This window comes from Idiotropiscis lumnitzeri, chromosome 9 (genome assembly GCF_059441095.1).
Source record: "Idiotropiscis lumnitzeri isolate Australia: NSW breed Sydney's pygmy pipehorse chromosome 9, RoL_Ilum_1.0, whole genome shotgun sequence".
In the NCBI taxonomy this organism is placed as follows: domain Eukaryota; kingdom Metazoa; phylum Chordata; class Actinopteri; order Syngnathiformes; family Syngnathidae; genus Idiotropiscis; species Idiotropiscis lumnitzeri.
Genome location: NC_142399.1, coordinates 2,581,947 through 2,596,456, shown reverse-complemented (window position 1 = coordinate 2,596,456; position 14,510 = coordinate 2,581,947). Strand labels below are relative to the sequence as shown.

Below are 14,510 nucleotides of genomic sequence, written 5' to 3'. Positions count from 1 at the left end.
TGTGTGGGTGTGTGTTTGTGTGTGGCTGTGGTGGGGGGTCTGTTCTAGTGTATACACAGTAACTCTCTGTGCTTGTCATCTAATACACGTTTCCCAAGAAAGGAAGCTAAAAGTTGCTGCACTTTTTTTTTTTAATTTCCCATCTCGTGGCTTTAAAAATAATGTGTGGGAATGGATTTAAAAAAAAAAAATCCCAGTTTGTGTTATGGAAGTAATTAACAGTGAGAGTACTTACAGTACAGTACAGCGTGGCCTGTATTGGTTTACAACAGAAGGTCCAGACAGAGCACATCACTGTTAGGCCTCAGTCACACCACCCAAAAATAGTATCATTGAGGCATTTCTAATAATAATATTATGAATAATAATATTAACAGTCATAGTCAAACTAAAATGTCAGGGGTGTTGAGATTAGCTGATCACTGACAGTTAGTCTGATAATAAATCACACTACAACGTGGACTGTATTTGTGTTTTTATCACTTGGAAAGAGACTCACACAGTTGTGTGCACATATAAATATCTCCATCATTTAGCAGTCACACTTCCTCTGTTACGTTTACACGGCTAACAATGCATCAGAGACTCTGGAGCGCCCCTAGAGGATAGGAGGGGAATACAATGACCACTGCACTGTACTCCTGCTTTAAACGATATAGAAATAATAATAATATTTTATTATTATTATTATTATTATTATTATGATGATAGATTGCAAGCATGTCGGAGTGCCCACTGACCTGCTCTGTCCTCTTTGCAGACCATGGAATACTCAGGGGTCCCATCTGTGACGCTGATAGTTGGCTGCGGTCTGTCATGCCTCGCCTTGATCACGTTGGCAGTGATCTACACCGTGTTATGGAGGTAATATCCGACGCCTGCACGATGACAAAACGTTTAATGATGTGTGCCTTCTATTTAAAAGTGCCGTCACATTTCGATGTCCTCTGCATCTTTAGATACATCCGCTCGGAACGTTCCATCATCCTGCTAAACTTTTGCTTCTCTATCATCTGCTCCAATATATTGATCCTTGTGGGGCAAACACAGACACACAATGTGGTAAGTGTCATTATCCCATTTCCTGGTTTACTAGCGCATCTCAAGACACAAAGGCACTGTGATGGTTTGTAAAAACAAACTGGAACAACATGGAAGCAATTTGGTTTTTTTTCTAAGCCCAGGTTTGATGTCACAAGGAAATACAGCAAGCCATCTCCAAGAATTCCGTCCATCTGGAGGAATTAGTCGAGTCATCACAGAGTTGATTATCAGGACTCGAGGCAATTTGGCGTGCACTATACCTGGAACTTGCACCAAAGATTAAGCCTGAAGTCTTTCACAATGTAAAGAATCACAACATGACAACAACAAAGGTTCATAGCATAATAACATTGTTATAACATTGTTAAAATACACATCTATCCATAAAAGCCTTGAAAAAGTCTGGTGCCGGAAAAGCTTGAAAATGTTTCAGAGGTGTCTTAAGAGTGACTTTTTAAGAAGAAGAAAAAAAACCCCAAACTGCATTTATCGGATGTGTAATCTGTTTTATGGTGCGTTTTGCACGCCAGCTGTTCTCTGTGTTATAGAGTTCAAACAAACAAGAATGTAACGGCTTTAGTGCAGCTCCTTTCAAGCAAATAGCTCCTTTTCTTTTGGGTGTCCTGCTGAGAAGCCGCTCATGCATAATCACAACGGAAAACAAAAGTATTTCTTGCGCTTCCAGGATGAGCGTGCAACTTTGCTCCGATAGGCTTTAATCAAGAGTTAAATTACGCTTGGACGTTCTGATGAAGCAAATGTGGCTCATCGAGACAAGGGTGGAATTTGTTGCGGGAAAAAAAAAAGAAAAGTTACGAAAGGACAGATGATTTGAAATGATTTTATTTTTGGTCAGCTCTGCAATAGTTTGCCAGTGTTTTTTTTTTTTTGTTTGTTTTTTTTTTAGCCACAAGACACACTCACACCAGGGAACATCGTGTGCCGCTCGAACAAAGACTAATGAAGCATTTGAGAGATTTGCAACAATCTTGAAAGTTGAGCTGCAACTTTAAAAGCAATTCTTGTACTTTGCTGAATTGAGCGTGACGCTTTCGGCGTGTTTTGTTGTCGTTGTTGTTGTTGTTGTTGTTAATGACGGGCTGAAGTTGACGTTTAAGTGACTCAAAAGGACAATGGCAGCTCCTTATAAATATGCATCAGCACTCCAGCTTTGGTTAGTGGCCTGTAAAACATTAAAAAAAAAAAAAAAAAAGTTTGGCAACCAGTTGTTGTGATTTCCTCGCTGCCCTCCTCAGTCATTTGGCAGCACTGCACTGACACATTGTCATATTACAAAGACATGTTTTTGTGTTGCCGGATTCAAGTTATACTTTTTAACGGCGCAATTGGATTTCCTGCCATATGAGTCCAACGTCTTTTGTTTTGGGCGAGCTCATCCACCTGCTTTGTGATTTGACCATCTTTTATGCGAAGGCACAACTTATCAGGAAGCAGATGGCCTTGCCAGCCTATTTTTTTTTACAAGACGCTGTTCATAAATCATTGCTCTCCCTTTATTTATTTAATTATGTTCGGCGAAAACGAAATCATAGATAATGAACGAATGCGGGAATTGCTTTAAAAAGACGCGTCCCCCACCTGTGATTGGATCGTCAAAGACAGATCACAACGTTGATAAATTCGCATTGCATTTTTTTGCCCGTTTCATTTGTGTCAAGATCTCAATCGACATATGTTGAAATCTGGCTGGTCCACATTTCTCTGCTGCACAGTAGCAGCTCAGATGACGAATGCGCAGAATCCAGCCATGGTGGTCTTTTAAAGCTGGACTCATTTGTCGTCTTGTCTGATTGAGCCAGAGGTCGTGATGACGACCACCATCAGTTAGGAAATAATTTGCACTCCGAGTCTCCCTCATTAGATATTTGGTGGGTCCACGAGAAGAATGAAAATGGAACTGTCCACGGAAAAAAGTGCGCTTCATGTCAACACCTTGGGTATGTTTGAAGCAACATGATGTCCTAATTTGACCTCATCTCGGTGTGAATTGACTAATTAGGCAATCCTGAGCTCTGTCATCGTCATGGCAACCCCACATCACTTCTAAAGAAGGTTATGCCATTCAGCAGACATTTAAACACACACACACAAAAAAAAAATCCAGTCCATGTTGACTTAAACACTAGAAAAATAAAAGGACAGATTTAATGAAGAACGCAATTATTGTAATATGCTTCCTGACTTACTTTAGAGAAGATTAGCATGTTTTTTGTAATACTGCTGGCAGCTGTTTGCTAACAAAGCTGCGCTGTTACGGTTAGCCTGAAATTTTCAACTCGATGAAACAACGCAAACGATGCTCCACGTTTTTAGTGGTCCCGTTAATTGCAAAGTAAGCCTTAATTGGTTCCCAAGAACCAAAAAGAGCTGCGCCAATAATTGGCAAGCTGGATTCTTGGTCTGTCTCCGTCAATGCCGTTGACGAGAAGGTATGAAGCCAAATGATTGTATTCTTACCTTTGGTTTGATTGTGTCACTCGTGTTGTTGGAATATTCGAGCTATAGTCCGCGTGTTTTTGATCACACCTTGTGTTGGAGCGGTAGGCCAGCGAAAACATCGCCCTGGTGTGGGTTTAATTGCCGTGCTGCATGACATTGCCTCGCTGGTTGTGACTCCAACTCTTGAAAGAAGTGCATGTAATTGGCTCCATTGTTTGTGGATTCGGAGTTGCTCGTCGCCTAATAGAAATCATCTCGGCGCTGTGGAGGTGTCCTCCCGGGAGCGGCAGATTCAGTGAGTCACCTTTGCCTGCCTGTCTGTGCTTTGCCTTTGTCCTCTCTCTGAGTTCATCTTGCTTTGTGGAAACAAGACAAATCAAGACACATGTAGGCACGGTTGCGATTTACGGAAATGACGTTATTGCAGATTGGGAAGATTCGATCAAACGGGTAGAAATTCATCAAAGGGATCATCCAGGCACGATGGCCCATTTTTCAATAACAAGCTCGATTTATGAATTTTATCAGGAAATTAGCTTGCATTCTCGATTTTATCAATTTTTTGGAGGAATCTGTAAATAAAAAACGATTTATAAAACGCCCCCTAAAAATAAGGCATGTGGCCACACCCCCTCTCCTCCCTCCGTTTTTTTGGGTGGGAATGACACCGGGGTCCGATACAAGACGTTGCACATATGCCGCTAATAATGTGACAATATGTACGTGACTTTAAAGAGAATAAGTCATTGAGTATCAAACATGCGGTTTTCTGACATGTCTTGGCTGTTTTCTTTAATAAGTCACCAAAATGCGCAAACAGAATGCATTCTCGGAGGCTTTTTGGACGGTTAACTGTTCAAAGGTTGTTATATTTCACAATTTCATTCATAAGCCTGAGCTAAACTCACATTTTGTCATGAAGCCCACTCGGAGCGAAGTCTGCACCACTCATCCGAAAATGACGTGGAGTCAGCCTCCTTGCTGGAACTTTGGTGCTCTGAATTTTTGAAAGTCTTGTCCATCCTTCTATCCTGCCTCCTGACACTTCACAAAATGTTAGTGTAGCTAAATATAAATAACACCAGTAAGGGTTCGTGTGCGCATTCTTGCTCTTCTTAGAGAATCTTTTCTAATTCAAAACATCAAATTGAGCCGAAATAACTTGACCTGATTTCATATTGGTTTTTTTTTTTTGTTTGTTTTTAAAGAAGATCAGATAGAAACTGTTCTAAGTAAGAATTTCATCCATTTCTGCTCAAACTCCCCCCACAGCAACATCCTTGATAATCCCCTCGTGTGTCATTGTTTACCAAGTTCCTCCGCAGCCTTTTGGCCCAGCTTTGTTGTATGCAAGTTGCACATTACACTGTAAGTAGATTTTATTGATATAACCACAATTCCCTTGTTTGTCTCAAAGTCCAAACCGTTGCTAACAAGCCTGCAGCTAGCAAAAGGTTTCTGCTGTAATCTGTAAGAAGAGTAAATAATGAAACAATTCAAAATGATTGGCAAATAAAACGGCTTTGTGCTCGAAGGGATTTAGCATGAAACGCTAAGTCAACATGACTTTAATCCAATTAGAGTCCATTTCTAATGCTTCAAGAGTATTATTTTGTATTACTGAAATCCCCTTTTTACATACTTACAGTGAACGCATCCAACACCAAATTCTGCCTCGTCATTGAGACAATGACTCTTTTATTTACTAAAATATACACAGCAGAATTGATTGAGACTTTTTTTTTTTATGGTCGAATGAATTGTTCCAATGTATGTCGTGCCTTAAATGGAAGACAATCGAATCAGCTTTAACTGGTGTCTTCTCAGCTCTATGGTATTTTAATGTGGTCCCTTCCTCACTTTCTTTGTTTCCATGGATACCGACACAGTGAGCTCCCGACATTTGCTTTTCTAAAGGCCAGTGTGAACTCCCGGTTTCATCCTCGCTTGTTTTGTACGACTGGCTGCAGTCGTCCGGTGCTTTCATAACGCGCATAATGATGAGTATCATCTGCGTGCGCCGATGATGTTGAATGTTATCGACGGATCAGTAAACCAAGTAGAATACAGATGACCTGTTTCCTGAAAATTGTAAAGCTTTTATTCTACACGAGTAGCTTACAGTCGACTGACATAAAACATGCATAGTGATAAAAAAAATAAAATAAAAAAAATCATCTTGTATTGTAAATTGCAGTCAATGCTTTCAATTGATGGTATTTATTGAAATTGTAACAAATCACTTTTTCAATATAATGCCATAAAATGTGCATTATGAACTTCAAATCGTCTTTTGGAGTATAAATATTGGTTCCACTTTGTCTTTGGATTTCTAATTTACTTCACGGGCAAGTGGAAGTATGTCTTGGAATTTCTGTAGCGTTTGATTTGATGAACTGCGTTGATACTTTCAAGCATCACTAAAGCATGTTCGCGTTGCAAGAGCGTTTGCTTCACTTCCTGAACAGGACACTTCAAAGGGGGGGGGGGGGAAGTCAACCGCAAAAAATGATTTGCAATAAAAAGTTCTATTCTGATTCACTAGTCCAAAATGACGTTCTGATTAAAATTGTGTTTGCGGAATATGAGTTAAGCAGCAAAAGCCGCCGGTTTTTAGCTATGTCAGGGGGCGGCCATTTTGTCACTTCTCTCAACACAGTTGCTCAGGACTCAAGTAACGACCAATCACGGCTCACCTGTTTTCTGAAGCTGAGCCCTGACCAATTTTTTTTCCCTCACAATTCAAGATGAGTTCCATCCACTAACAGCCGAGTAAAGAAATGGATCTTTGCCGTCTTTTGCCGTCAATGGTAGTAAATGAGTTAAAAAGAAATCAACCGGTCAGATTGAAAACTTGCAAATTGGCTCACTAAGTTACAACTGAATTGTGTTTTTTAAAAAAATGTTTCTTTTTTTATTGTACTGCATCAAAGAGGTTTTCAAGAATTTAGCTACTCTGTCAGAGCAACGCAATAAATAATGCGCCAATCAAAACTTCACCTCTCTTTTCTAATGTCAGAAATGTGATCAAGCTCATCTCCCTCTGCTAATGTCTCAGCTCGTGAGTGCACACGCTATCAACCCGATCCGCGTCATACTTTTACCCACCTTACTTTATCCGCGTTTCCCTCCCGTCTGGGAGATCGCTTGTCATCTCTCAATCCACATTCATGCGCTTAATGTCTCCTGTGGGTTGAAGCAAATACCTACCCACTTGTTCCAAATGCGCTAATAGGGGATTATTCTCTCATTTGAACCCCGTGCACACCGCAGGGGGTGGATTTAGTGCGGTTCTCTCAATGGAGACTTACAAGGAAAGTCACTGTGTGGATGCCCCGGGACGGCGTGATACACTTCAGTCTTTAGCTCACACTATACTCGACTGGCTGGCACTACTTAAAAAAAAAAAAAAAGTGCAAAGTATCCTCCCCCAGTGTCAGTGTGCCTTGACAAGACTCTTAAGGATACCTCTTTATTTCTAATCCTCTCCTAAACAATCTCCCTCTGGCGACGTCTCTCCGTGGAACAAAGACGGACGAGCTAATGAAGCTGCAAAGAGCCGTTCCATTATTGAGCCGGGATGCTATCGCCTGCCTCCAGTGCGGTCCCGTCCATGTCATTTAAGGAGGCTTTTGGTTTCTTTGCTCTCGTGGCTCGCCGTACAACAGTTGACCTTGGCTCACATGCCTGCATGTGGGATCTCCGGCATACTAATGAGGGTCAATGCGGAGGAATGCAACACCGTGGCGTGCGGCGTACGATCGTTATGGTTGCTGCCGTCTCTGATGCTGCCTATCCGACTGATTTGACTGGCATGCATTGCAAAGAGTGATGCGTATTGCTTTTAGGGGATATTTATTGTCGTGATGGACCGATTATCGTCCGGGACGATTATTTGGCATTTTGCCAATAATCTGCATCATTTTTTTTTTTTTTTTTTTTTTTAATTTTCAAGGCCGATAAATTAAAAGCTCGTTTACTTTAGCTCGCTGCAGCATACTTCTCTCTCTCTCTCTCTCTCTTTGCTGTGCTCGTGGCCCTGCCTGCAGAAGCAGATTGTCCCGCCCACAGCACCACCTGAATTTTAAAAGTTTGCTTTTTCATCTCGAGTCACTCGGGAGAGGTTTGTTTTCTTAGAACTATAAAACATGCAGCTGAGCACTTTTTGTTTTGTTTTAAAACTAAGTTGTCTATTTTCTAAGATCTAAAAAAGCTTTAACAGGTTGCAAATGACTAAAGTTGTTTAATAAATGTGATTAAAGGTATTTAAACTAAATCAAGTTTTGGAGTTTTTATCGTTCAAGATTTTGACACCATTTCACCCCTTTTGTCAACAAATAAATATCGGCTTCAAATATCGGTTTTCAGCCTCCATGACTACTAATAATCGGTATCGGTCTCGGCCCTGAAAAAAGCATATCGGTCTATCACTAATTGATTGTTATTTTCACCTGGCTCAGGAGCTCAGTTTTGTTTCGTGTCGGGATGGCACCTGAACTAATTTGTATTTGATCATGTTCAAAATTTTGTTTGTTTTCCAATCAATGATTTTTATTTTTTATTTTGGAGCTTTTCTTCTAATAAATGTATATTTCTCTATTTTCCTATTGTGTGACTAGGGCGTCTGCGTTATGACAACAGCCCTTCTGCACTTCTTCTTCTTGGCATCGTTCTGCTGGGTTCTCACGGAGGCTTGGCAGTCTTACATGGCAGTGACGGGAAAGGTCCGGACCAGGCTCATCCGCAAGCGCTTTCTCTGTCTCGGCTGGGGTACGTCAGCGGCACAATTTGGCACTGACAGCTCACACCTTCTGCCCTTCAACTCAAGGTTCATTTTGTAAAAAGTAATTGTATGAGGAGGCAGCATTGTCATCCTCTCAGGATACCATGCGTTGGCACTCAAGTCAACATGGGCCAACCTTGAATTATGGGATGGATGGTTGGCAGACTGTTACCGTCAAGTGATTCCAGAGCAACTTCCACAAAGTGTGTGCATGTCTTACAACATATACTGTAGGTTGTCACATCTAAATTTCCTAAAGTAGTGTTGTCGGATTTAAATAGAACCGTTGTGTAACATTTCTAACCACTGTATTTTATCAACCTTGGTGCCAGGCAATCGGATATTTTTTTATTTTTTATTGTATAGGCACGCCAGTCCAAATGAAATCGCAACTAACCTCACACATTCATGATTGCAAAAAAATATCTGATTGAATCCCCGGTTCAAAGTGTTCCTTCTTTTAGACGAGCAGAAATGTCTCCTTTTGAAAGAAAAAAAAATGTTTTTGAAAGAGCCCACGTTCATTCTTCTTGTTACCTAGCAACAAAAATGGCTCTCTTAGTCATTGCGGAGCCACTGCTTGGTGAACATCGCTCCCGCTATTCATTTCGATTGATTGAAGAAACAGGCCTTCACAGATTTGTTGCGTGCGAAAACGTGACGTTTTCCCATCACATTTCGACTCAGAACAATTTTCAGATGGATGACTAAAGAGATGCACGCCAAACGTCACTTGCGGGCTCTTCAGTCCACCTGTATGAAATACTGCCGCTGAGGATTTATGGGCCTGGCGTGTCCTCTCGGCACACTTTAGCTCTCGAGCACTGCAGAGGCAGACTGTGGATGGTCACGAGGGCCGCATGCGCCTCCTGCCGCCGGGAAACTGATTACATCAATAGCACCTGCATGCGCTTTCCAAAACGTTAATATTCTCAGCACACAAGAGGAACTGATCCCGTCACACCAGGGCATTGGATTTCTTTTTTTTTAACCGTAACCATGATTAAAAACTTTACAGCCTGCTGGACTTCAATTATGAGAAATCGCAAGGGATTTGGACTTCTTCTCCAGTTTTAATGGCGCGCTATAAACACATTCAAAGGTTCCTATGTAATGATGTAGCCCAGTGGCGGGCTTTGCATTTCACACGTAGGCCTTCAGTGAATTCCTACTTCGTCCTACTTGTATAAATCCCCCTCACATTACCATCATTTTTGACACCACAGAAACACACTTACTGAGTGAGTGTTGGACGACCGAGCTCGTCTTGAAAATAGCCTTGCGAGTGTATCTGCAATTAAATCCACGCTTTTCCCTCCTTCGGCCATTGTGGTTTCAAAAAGCAAGAATAGATTTGAGATCTTTGAACGGTCGCCAGTTACGACTTTCGGGAGTGTTGATTCTGCAAAGCGCTGCCCCCTCACAAGTGAGTATCCAATCACAAGCCGCGTTCATTACCTTCAGCGTGATCCGATTGGCTATCGCAACTGTCTATCAAATCTGAAAATCCATTGGCTTTGACAGAAGAGACGCCCGCACGATTGTATCTGAATGCCCCGGAGAGAATAGTGCGCGCTCCTTGTATTGAGAAACCTGCCCGGCAACACGAGCTAAACCTAAAACCTCAACACTAGGATATAATATGACATCAAGAATATAATTCTGATTTATTGATTATGTTCAGTCAGCAGAGAAGGCCTTTGAAGGCCTTGACCGCCCACCACTGATGTCGCATCGAATGAAGAAAGTTCCCTCCATTTTAAAGTCATGTACTCGACTAACCGTTGATTGTTTTCTCTTGAAGGATTACCGGCTTTAGTGGTTGCTGTATCAATGGGCTTCACCAAAACAAAGGGCTATGGGACACCCTTATAGTAAGTTTTTTTTTTGCTACCTTTGAATATTCACTGAGCGTACCGTAGGCGACATTAATGGTAACACTTAAGCGTAACGATGAAGTGCCTCTGCAGTGGCTCACGTACCCTAAACAGAGCCATAAAGACAGTCCCACCATCGCAATCGGATCTCGCGATTTCTCAGCAGGACCCCAATTTCTCGAGTTGTATCTCAGCGTGATATCGATGGCATGAACACTGTTTAGAATCTCTTTAGTGTGTGAAAATCTACAAATAGAGTGACGGCATATGGCGCCCACTCCCCTGACAATTTCGGGGGGGATGTTATTTTGTGTGCCATTAACTCAGATGTTAATCACTGGCTGCAAGTTAACTGTGGCTCCGCGCGTTCTCTGCAGCTGCTGGCTGTCTTTGGAGGGGGGGCTCCTGTATGCCTTTGTTGGACCTGCAGCTGCTGTTGTTCTGGTAAGCGGAATTTAGATGTTTCACAAACTTTAATGGCAAGAAGGCACGTGAAAAATAGTGGGAAAGAGGGGAGAAGCATCTTTATGCATTGGACAGATCTTAAATTAGTTCCGTTTTGGACATTTTGTTTTGAAAACACATATCGGAGCAAACATCTTTTAATGACAACTGTTTTTAAGCGTCATGCTATGCAAAAAAATGACAATGTTTTAGTGATTAAAATAAAAATATTGACTAACTCAGTCATTTTCTGACTTTTATATCCGTCAATGGCAGTGAATGAGTTTTAATCCGTCACAGGGACACACGTCACATGTCAATTTGCGTGGAAAAGGGAACATTCGGAATTTGGAATAAAGTCATAATTTGCAAAAGTTTCCAAGCCAAAGATACACGGAGACATCGGATTTTTTTCATCTTTGCTCTAGTTTTTTTTTTTTTTTTTTTGGGGCATCATGAACAAGGAGCACTTTTGTTTTATTTTGACTAAAGCAACCCCAAATTGCACACGGCTGCTCCCGTTTTCTGTCAGCCAACTTGCTGCTAATACTGGATGAAGGTGCCTTTGAGAGGAAAAGTGTTTCTTATTAGGCAGATCTTTTCCTAAGGCTGCCGTGCCGGCCTGAGTGTGCACGGCATGGCTCATCCGCTGGCTGAAATGTGACAGATATGAGGAGGAAGAAGGAAAGGAAAAAAAAAAACAGAAGCTAGAGGTCGAAGCTCAGTGCACACACGCAAAATTGAGGTGGGAAGAAAAAAAAATGGGACAATGACATCCATCATTCGCGACGAATGGAAAATGTCGTCTGGGCAAAACGCGCTTTTAACATTAAGTTTAAAATAATTGTTGCATGGATTTGATTTATTGACAAGATCGTTCCTTCGCTTGCAGGTCAACATGGTGATCGGTATTCTGGTGTTTAATAAATTAGTGTCCAGAGACGGCATACTGGACAAGAAGATGAAGCATCGAGCAGGGTATGACAGCACGTCCTTGTTAGTACCTTCATTTTTCTTCTTTTATTCGTCATTATTTCAATGTCGCATGAGTCAGAAGAAGGCATTCTAAATGTTGTGTTCTGTTGCTAAAAATAATGTCCAGTAGGGTTTGCCTTGCTGCTTTTTTAAAATAATCAGTTTTTATGTCAAGGCATGATCTATTAATTGGTTGTTACATTGTTTTGACTATTTTTAGCTTCTGATCAAGTTTCCGCTCCTTTTTCTTTAAAGGGGAAATATAACCCCAAAAATGATTTGCCGTAATAATTTCGATACTAGTCTGTAATGTGGCATTCTGATTAATATTGCATTTGTGGAATATGAGTTAAACGACCAAATCCACCGATTTTTAGCCATCGCAGAGGGCGGCCATTTTGTCACTTTCTTTCAACCGAAAATGACGTCACATTTGTTCGGGGCTCACAGCTCACCTGTTTTCTGCAGCTGAGCCGTGATTGGCCGTTACTTGAGCCCTGAGCAACTGTGATGTCATGTTCAGTCAACAGCAACTGGCAAAATGGCCGCCCTCCTCAGACGCATGCTTAACTCATATTCCACAAACGTTAGATGAATCAGAATGTCGTGTTTTCGACAAGTGGTCCTGCATAAAACATATTCTTGGCAAGATTTTTTGGGGTTTGACTTCCCCTTTAACTTAAATGTGTTTCTTGTTCTCCAAGTATCAAACCAGTGAGGCCGGTTTGTTTAAGATTTTCTGGAGACTGAAAATATTGCGTCTGAGATCCAAATCAGCCAATCAATTAATCAGTATCTTTATTTAACCAGAAAAAAAAAAGAATGAATGAATTGACTCATATCCAGGTTTTGATGACAAACCTAAATATATTAAAAAAAAAAAAAAAAGAATGTTTCCACTGTTGCATTACTTTCAACGCAGAGCCTCTCAGATGACATTCGAGCCAAAAGGTCACAAGGCAAATCTTTCTTGAGCTGTTCAACTTCACTTCTGTCAGCAAATGCATATTTACTGCTGTAGATTTGTCCTTTTTAACAGTTGCTTGAAGCTCAATTGCATTTTAATATTGTCGCCAAAACAAAATATTTACAGCTGCCTAAACATAATACAGAGTTGGAGCTTATTTCAAATGTCGTCTCAAGGAGAAATCATAAAGAGGCGGGCTTTCTCACGGGAGCGACATGAATCCATATTTTATTGGCAGAATAAGTCCAAGAAGAAACTCTATTCCGCCCACACGCTGGCTGCGTGTGCCGTTGCTAATATTTAACGATGCGCACGTTGCGGTTGTTAGCGTGGTCGGTCACGCCGTTGTCTCTTGTGCCCTCCAGACAGATGAGCGAGCCGCACACGGGCTTGACTCTCAAGTGCGCCAAATGTGGTGTCGTATCAACGACTGCTTTGTCAGCGACTACGGCCAGCAACGCAATGTAAGTGACGGGGAATCAATAAGACAATGCTGCATATACAGCAGGCGCACCTCGATAATGCAGCCAACACTGCCATGGCAACTGCTCTTAGCGCTATAAATCAGATTACGGCAGGAAAAAAAAGCAAATAGCAAGCCGTCATATGTCTTATTTCTTTCTTTTCTCAATGCTCTCAGGGCGTCCCTGTGGAGCTCCTGCGTCGTCCTGCCTCTGCTGGCCTTGACCTGGATGTCCGCAGTGCTCGCCATGACGGACAAGCGCTCCATCCTCTTTCAAATCCTCTTTGCAGTCTTTGACTCACTGCAGGGTTTTGTCATCGTGATGGTGCACTGCATCCTACGGCGAGAGGTAGACAATTGTTTTGGGGGTTTTTCAGAAACTTTCTCTCATGTTGGAGATGCCATATTTTCCCGCTTTTATGCAAATGAATTGACAAGAATTAGATCAAATGATAAAAAAAGATTTTTTTTGATAGGTCCAGGATGCTTTCAGATGTCGACTCCGAAACTGCCAAGATCCAATCAGTGGTGACGCAACAGGGGGCTTTCCGAACGGTCATGCTCAGATAATGGTGAGTGTGTGTTTCCTCCACTTTTCTCGTTTATTTGCTTACCGGATTTTCCCGACTATAAGCCATGCGGCCAATACAACGGGGCAGCTTTTCTGTGGATTTTTCTTTCACCACTAGGGGCGCTCTATAGTTCAGAAAATACGCTAAATAAATCTCCATTTTTTATTTTTCTCTTGGGTCTGTTCTGTTTGAATGAGCAAAATTGTTGCCGTGTTAAAAGGCACTCTTTTATGTACCTTTATGTGCATTCACAGTACAAAATCGTTCTGTACATTTTTTTCAACATAGAAAAAATTATTTTTTTTGTGTGCTTTATAATCCGTGAAATACAGTTTGGCTTTTTTTTTTTTTTTTTTTTTTTGGCTTTTCCATTGTCAAAAGTTGTAAAGGGTCGTTAAAACAGTTCGATAGTGTCGGTGGAGCTGGACCCTTCGTCGGCCATTTTCTTTTGTTGCCAGACGAGACTGTGGCAATACTTGCAAAGCCTTCGCAGCTCTTGTGAAACTTCAGCTTCGTCGCCATCTAACGGGTCAACCACTTTTAAGAAGGTAATACCCGTGCTTGTGTCCCGGCTGCTCAGTACAACATGGCAATGTCAACGTAAGATAAAACTGCGGCCACTCAATGGCAGGTCACGTCGTTGTTTCTTGCCACCTTGCTGAGTCAGCTTGTTTTCCTTATGCAAATTAGGCGTGCATCTCTGTCCAGTCAGCTCCGTCCAGAATGGATAAGTCAATAATGATAAATGGAGGAGGATACGCCACTTGACTGAATTGTATTCGGCCTTCTTGTGAGGCATTTTCCAATTTTTTTTACACCAATATTTTAGCGAAATTTCCAAAAATATTATTTTGAAACATCGAGCAGGATCTTATCTCCCTTCAAAGTTCCAAAATATTTGCCATATTTAAGCGGTGCATTGTTT

General features: G+C 41.5%; 1 protein-coding gene across 7 annotated transcripts in view; it reads left to right on the top strand.

Annotated features, from left to right (window-relative positions):
• The window catches only part of adgrb3 (adhesion G protein-coupled receptor B3), a 109,751-nt gene that overhangs the window by 87,218 nt on the left and 8,023 nt on the right, over positions 1-14,510 (top strand). For 5 of the 7 annotated variants that reach the window (XM_088304365.1, XM_088304363.1, XM_088304360.1 and 2 more), the window contains 9 exons: positions 761-864; positions 960-1,062; positions 8,124-8,274; positions 10,092-10,161; positions 10,542-10,608; positions 11,501-11,604; positions 12,916-13,014; positions 13,191-13,362; positions 13,490-13,585. In XM_088304365.1, the coding sequence (XP_088160491.1) occupies positions 761-864; positions 960-1,062; positions 8,124-8,274; positions 10,092-10,161; positions 10,542-10,608; positions 11,501-11,604; positions 12,916-13,014; positions 13,191-13,362; positions 13,490-13,585 (966 nt within the window). The remainder of the gene's footprint in view (positions 1-760; positions 865-959; positions 1,063-8,123; positions 8,275-10,091; positions 10,162-10,541; positions 10,609-11,500; positions 11,605-12,915; positions 13,015-13,190; positions 13,363-13,489; positions 13,586-14,510) is intronic. The other 2 variants (XM_088304364.1, XM_088304361.1) reach the window with 1 other exon arrangement.